The sequence below is a fragment of the Apium graveolens genome, chromosome 2 (assembly GCF_009905375.1).
Source record: "Apium graveolens cultivar Ventura chromosome 2, ASM990537v1, whole genome shotgun sequence".
Classification (NCBI taxonomy): domain Eukaryota; kingdom Viridiplantae; phylum Streptophyta; class Magnoliopsida; order Apiales; family Apiaceae; genus Apium; species Apium graveolens.
Window position 1 is genome coordinate 229,352,852 of NC_133648.1, and position 7,071 is coordinate 229,359,922.

Here is a 7,071-nt window from a genome sequence, read left to right on the forward strand (position 1 = left end):
GCGAGCGTTAGAGTCTGAGTTTGTTAGAGTATAGATTTACAAGTGACTTTGGTTTAATTCCAACTTACTTGTTGCTTATAGGTTACCAGACTCGTCCCGAGCCATTCGTAACCCCCAGTCGCTCAGGCAAGTTTTCTATCCGTTATACTGTTGTTGTGATGTATATATGTATATGCATTATCTTGCGATAGATGCATGTTGGTTAATTAGCAAATGTTGCGATATATTGAAGCATGCTGATGTGGTATATATATGCATGCCTGTTTCGTATTCTTGATTTATATATCTGTTGGTTCAAATGCTTATTCGTTGCATAATACCTATGCTAGAGATAAGCGGTATTTGCGTATACCCTTAGTATAGGGACCCAAAGGTGGAAAAATTTTCTAAAACCGGGAGTCGAGGATCCCGAGTAGATTTTGTATATATATGGATATGGATATATATATATATATATATTTATATATATATATGGTTATAGTTTTCCAAACTATTAATCGAATAAGGTTTATTCGATAACTTTAAACTTTATTTTATTTAATGAATATTATTTCGAATATTATTCGAGGACTTATGACTCCTTTTATATTATTTATTGAATATTATTTGAATATTCATTCGAGGACTTATGACTCAGTTTATATTATTTAATGAATATTATTTGAATATTCATTTGAGGATCTATGACTCCGATTATTTGCTGAGATATATTCTGTATTTTATTAAAGAATAATGTTTCGATAATCAAACTTATTTTCGATTATTCAAATGAAGATAATACTTTCATATAAGTATATCTTTGGTTATTTAATACTCGTTTCAAGTATAAATTTTAATACTTCTACTTCAATTATTTTTATAAAGATTATTCTTTATGGGAATATTATTTAAATAATAATATTCAGTCATTTTCTAAATATTCTGGGGACTGATTTACTTCATTAAATCAGCTTTACTCCAAACACTCTATAAAGTGTTTTCGAGTCTTAAAAAGGATTTTTAAAAGTTAGAGCGGATCCCAAAAACTCATTTTTATATTTAAGATCTTCCTTTTTAAGGGGATTTAAATACTTGCTCAAAACCTGAGGGATCCGGCTCTGTGGTGTATTTTATATTCGCAACACGGTTGCAGTTTTGGTTAATGAATTGATTACTTACCCAACGTTCGGGAAGTAAGTCCATCTATTGAGTCGGCATAAGCAACATGGGCTCAGTGGGCGTCCATGATAGTGTAAGTGGCTCAGTGGGAGTCCGTCAAATGCATAAGTGGCTGAGTGGCAGTCCAGCATAGGTCCTAATGCGGCCAGGGTGATGACCAGTGGGGAATTCGTCCATCTACTAGTAGAAAAGGTTACTTATGGGTATCTTTGCCTGATCAGCAAGATATCTGGTTTATGCCAAATTCTTTTCCTTTCCAAATTTATTGGATATTGCAATTCTGTTCATACTTTACATGACAGAGGTTTTCAGGAAATTGTATAAAGAAGATGTATATGTGGATATATATATATATATATCAGAACTTAATGAAGTATATCATGACTTCATTTCCTTTAATAATATTTCAAAGATTGAATCTATTCAAGTCTTATCTTGTGGTCTCATCAGTGGGATGAACTTTTGAAACTAATTATAACTTGAACGGTGGTAGTTCAAGTAGTATTTGGGAAAGATATAAGTATTTTGGGGTATCTTGTAACTTCATCTTTTAAACTTATATCTAATTAATAATTGTCTTATGAATGACAAAGATTTTCAGAAAAACGTTGAGACAAGGTTAGATATATGAGATCACCTTGCAACGATATTTTTATACAGTTATACACTGGGACTTTGTGTATATTATGCATGGAAGAGGACTTCCAATATTTTGAAAAGTATATATGTATATATATATATATACTGAATATTTTGCGACTTCATCGCATTAAGTTATCAACTTGGTTCATTTCTTTTGACCAAGATTTTCATGAGTACTATGAGAAGGCTCATATATTGTTAATCATTATACATGTTATTTTGGTGGGCTTGCTGCTCACCCTTGCTTTCTTCTTTCATCACACAACATCAGATAGACAAGATGAACAGGACCAAGCTCCCAATTCGCGAGCGGATAGGAAACATTCCGCAGCTTCCTATAGGCGTTGATGTCGCTGTAGCTGAGGTAGGAACTACCAATAGGCTAGGCTTTCAACTTTTGATGTATCAGATTATGTATATTTATGAATTGTAATAATGGCAAAGAAATGTAAATTTATTCAGAAACATGTTTAAGGTGTATTGGCATATAATTGTGGAATAAAACGACTTGTGATTATTTTTGGATATTCATCTCTGAGACTATAACTTGTGGTGTGTGTGTTTATTGTGGGGTCACAGTACAGAGCAGTTGATTATTTATTAAGAGTGGGTGTTATTAAGGGAAATGGAACTCGTGACAACCCGGATCCCCGACCCCGGATTTGGGGGTGTTACACTCACTCTTGCAAATCTTTCATGTATTCTACAGTTAAAAAGGGATATAGTTGATAGCGAGGTTTCCCAGTTCAATGTGCGAGTTAGGATTCCAGATTGAGTTGGATCGAGCTAGCAGAAGCTTATGGAGATAGTAAGATTGTAAGAAAATTTTTATTATCAGTTGTAAGTTAAATTAGTTGGGATTTGGTACGTTGTAATAAAAATTAAGGTTGTGGCTTGTTTTCATACTTAAACCTGTTGCGATCCATGGTTATATAGAGCAGGGTCATTTCAATTAATATTTCATATACAGGTTGAGATATTGTGTTTGTGTTGTGGACCCCAAACTTCTGACCCGGGTTTGGAGGGCGCCACAGGTTGGTATCAGAGCCACAGGTTATAAGTCACTGAAACAAGCCTAGATTGTCGGGACTGGGTAGAGGGTTAGGATTGGGATTAGGATATAGAAAGCTAAGACATCGTAAGGATGAGTGCGATTACATAGTAGGTCTCCGGCATGGTTCATGTTGCAATTCGGGATTCTCAGCTTGCGACATGATTTCCAGACAACGGCAATGACGGATCTTGATTTCCCAGTGTCATTTGATCGTTTGGAGCTTTTCGTTCGAGGATCGTCATCTTCTCTCAGATTGGATTGCACCTTGTTCCTCCGCCAGCATTAATTGTACTACCTTTGGTTGTGACAGTTGCACCTCTTCAAGCTATTCTACGCTATTCTACTACCTTTTGATATGAGACTACCTACTCAAGAACCTCCATCTGTTTAATTTTGTTTTACTGGACATTTGGTTGTGAGTATATCTCTTCAGTTTACCCTACACCCTGTTCTATACCCCCAGTTTAGAACTTGTCCTATGAAGCGATTGTACCTACGAGGATGGATTCGAGAGTTACAGTAAATGGTGAGCACTTGAGATATAAATAGAGGTGAGACGAAGTTTAGAAAGGAGATTTAAGTGTTTCAGAGGATAGCTGTTATCAGGTTAAAAGAAGCCCTTAGTGACTAAGCCACCCGTGAATAAGTATGGGATGAACTAGATGAATTTTGAAAGAGTAAGAAAGAAAAGTATAAACCTGGAATTTTTGTGAAATTAAATGATGATGATATGATAAATGCGATATGTAAAGTAGTGATGTGATGTGGTACGGGCAAACTTTGTTCTATGAAATTGACTTGTTGACTATTGGATAGCCTGTTCTACTTAACTACTACAACGATAATGTTGGGAGTATTACCAGTATGGGAGCCTTGATGTGAAGCTACGAATAAGATAACATGCAACGAAAATTGAAGTTTTCGTCGATTAAGGAAGGCAAATGGACCCAATAAAGGAGAAAGGGTAGATTGGAGTAAATGAACACTACAAAAAAAACAGTTTTATGCGACGACTTTATACGGCGGTTAGTGCGGGCCCGTCGTATATAATATTATATACGACATCTCATCTGCTTCGTCGTAAATATAAAAAATATATACGACACGATGTACTTATTCGCTGTATAAAATGGTACCGCCAATATTTTCCCACTTTTTTTATTTTCCCACCAAATTTAAATACGACACAAGCCAGAAGCCGTCGTATATGATATAATATATATGTCGGCTCTAGTATATTTGTCGTATATAAAGTTCAGTATATACGACATGATACTATTTTCCCGTAGGTTATATTAGTTTCTCTACTAACTCAATTTTAATAACCGCGAAATATTTTTATTTCCCACCTCCCCCGATCCTCCCGGGTTTTTTCCCCTAATTTTCATATTATTTTATTTTCCAGTAGGTTATTTTCTTTTGTTTCCCTAAAATTTCATTCACGGTGGAAGCATCTCAATTGACCCATACCAGGTGCGATTTTATCAATGATTGATTCCTTTTTCTCTATCTATGATTTATATTATGTATAAATCCATGGGGTATCTGTGTATCTGTTTAAGTGTATCTGTGTATGTATACATGGGGTGTATTATATGTGTAGTGTCCGTTTATGGGTCTTATATATGCGGTTAATTGTTCATGTGTAGGCTCTATTTATTATTTTTGATTTTTTGTTTTGTATGTATATGCTTGATATTTTGTGTATATATAGGTTAATAATGTCTAAAATAGTCAAGGACTGGATTGATAGTAATGATAGAGCATCAGATGAGTATGTCAATGGTGTCGAAAGTTTTTTAAAATTCGCATATACAGGAAATCCCTTGACAGAAAAAATTCTCTGTCCTTGTCGAGAATGTTCTAATCGCTATTATCAAGATAGGGATACTGTCAATACACACTGTATTTTAGTTGGATTTGAGAAATGGTACAAAAATTGGACCTCTCACGGAGAAGAATACATGAATGCGCGCACATCACATGTTTATAATAATGTATCTGAAGATGAATACATTCAAAAAGATGAAATTAATGATATTAGAAGAATGGTATATGAAGGTTTTGGCATTCCAACCATGGGCGAAAGACAACCTGAGATTCATGAGGTGGTACAGTCGGATGAATCGACAGCTAACTTCTTAAAACTTCTAAAAGCTGCTGAAACAGAATTGTGGGAAAGATGTGAGGAGTTTACATTATTGGCCTTTGTTGTTGAGCTTATGCACTTGAAAGCCATTTCTAGATGGTCAAATACGTCTTTCAATGGGTTATTAAAGCTGTTAAGGAGGGCTATGCCAAAATCTTGCAAGATACCATGTTCCTTTAATGAGGCATTTAGCATGACCAGAGATTTGGGATTTAGTTACCGGACCTGGGATGTATGTATTAATCACTGTATGTTGTATCGCAATGAAAATGAGAAGCTGGATGAATGTAAAATATGTGGTGCATCAAGATATAAGAAAGTAGATGGTGGAAAAAAGGGCAATCAAACAGCTGAAAAAACGATGTGGTATTTTCCTCTTAAACCACGATTGCAAAGAAAATTTTGGTCTTCCAAAACTGCTGATCTCATACGATGGCATTCTGAGAATAGAGTGGATGATGGTGTTTTTAGGCACCCTGCTGATTCTCGTGCGTGGAAACACTTTGATGAAATATATCCAAATTTTGCAAGTGATGCTCGTAATGTAAGGCTAGGATTAGCAGCAGATGGATTTAATCCATTCAGAAGCATGTCAATATCTCATAGTACATGGCCTGTTATAGTCATTCCATACAATCTACCACCTTGGTTGTGTATGAAACAAGATAATTTCATTTTATCTGTGCTCACCCAAGGCCCCAAGGAACCTGGTAATAAAATTGATGTTTATCTTCAACCTTTGATCGAGGAGTTAAAAGAATTATGGGAAGACGGTGTTCAAACTTATGATGCATCAAAAAATGAGATATTTACACTACGAGCTTCTTTAATGTGGACGATAAATGATTTTCCAGGATATGCAAACTTGTCTGGATGGAGTACAAAAGGTGAGTATGCATGTCCGATATGTAACAAGAGACCACAAGCCCGCTGGTTGAAAAATGGTCGCAAATGGTGCTATATTGGACACAGGAGATTTTTACCTAATAATCATAACTTTCGAAAAGACAAAAAGGCATTTGATGGTGCACATGAAGTCAGATCCAAACCAAAGTTACTCTCAGGTGCTGAAATATTACAACAAGTGGAGAGCATTGAAACTGAGTACAATATACAAGATGTACTTGGGAAAAGAACCAGGGAACAAAGGGAAAAGCAGCAAGCAAGAGTTGAGAAAAAAAAAGATTTCCAAACTGCCTCACAATTGGAAGAAAAAAAGCATTTTTTTTGAATTACCTTATTGGAAACACAATCTTGTTCGTCATGTTCTTGATGTTATGCATATTGAGAAGAATGTATGTGATAATTTGTTACATACATTCTTAAACACATCAAAATCAAAGGACAATTTGAGTTCTAGGTTGGATCTGAAGGAAATGAATATTCGCACACCATTGCACCCACAACCTAGAGGATCTCAAAAAAGCTTTTTACCTCCAGCCCAATTTACAATGAGTAAAAAGAAAAAAGAGATATTCCTTAAGGTGTTAAAGCAAGTCAAAGTACCAGATGGATATTCTTCTAATATTTCAAGGTGTGTGAATTTAAAAGAGAAAAATATATGGGGATTGAAGAGTCATGACAACCACATTTTGCTCCAGCAGCTCCTTCCTGTGGCAGCTCGAAAAACATTACCGCCTGATGTGGTTAAAACATTGATTGAATTGGCAAAATTTTTCAGACAACTATGCTCAAAAACTAATACATTAGCAGACCTGGAAGAATTACAAAGTCGTATACCTTTTACACTCTGTCAACTCGAAAAGATATTTACACCTTCATTTTTTGATGTCATGGAACACCTTCCGGTACATTTAGCAGATGAAGCAATACTATGTAGTATTGTACTTTTCCGTTGGATGTATCCAGTTGAAAGGTATTTACTCACGTTAAAACTTTATGTACGTAATCGTACTCATCCAGAGGCATCAATTGTTAATGGATATATTGCAGAAGAATGCATGAGCTTTTGTTCCCGATATCTAGAAGACATAGAGACAAAATTGAATCGTCCTGCACGGAATGATGACGGGGGCAATATTAGTGGTCGTTGTATGGGTAAATATGT

The 7,071-nt window shown here is 35.4% G+C and overlaps 1 protein-coding gene across 1 annotated transcript; it reads left to right on the forward strand.

The window, feature by feature from the left end:
- Positions 1 to 4,575: 4,575 nt before the first annotated feature.
- LOC141697298 (uncharacterized) lies at positions 4,576 to 6,234 on the forward strand. Its single transcript, XM_074501597.1, has one exon. It carries the CDS (start codon positions 4,576 to 4,578, stop codon positions 6,232 to 6,234), a length of 1,659 nt encoding a protein of 552 aa, XP_074357698.1.
- The last annotated feature ends 837 nt before the right edge of the window (positions 6,235 to 7,071 follow it).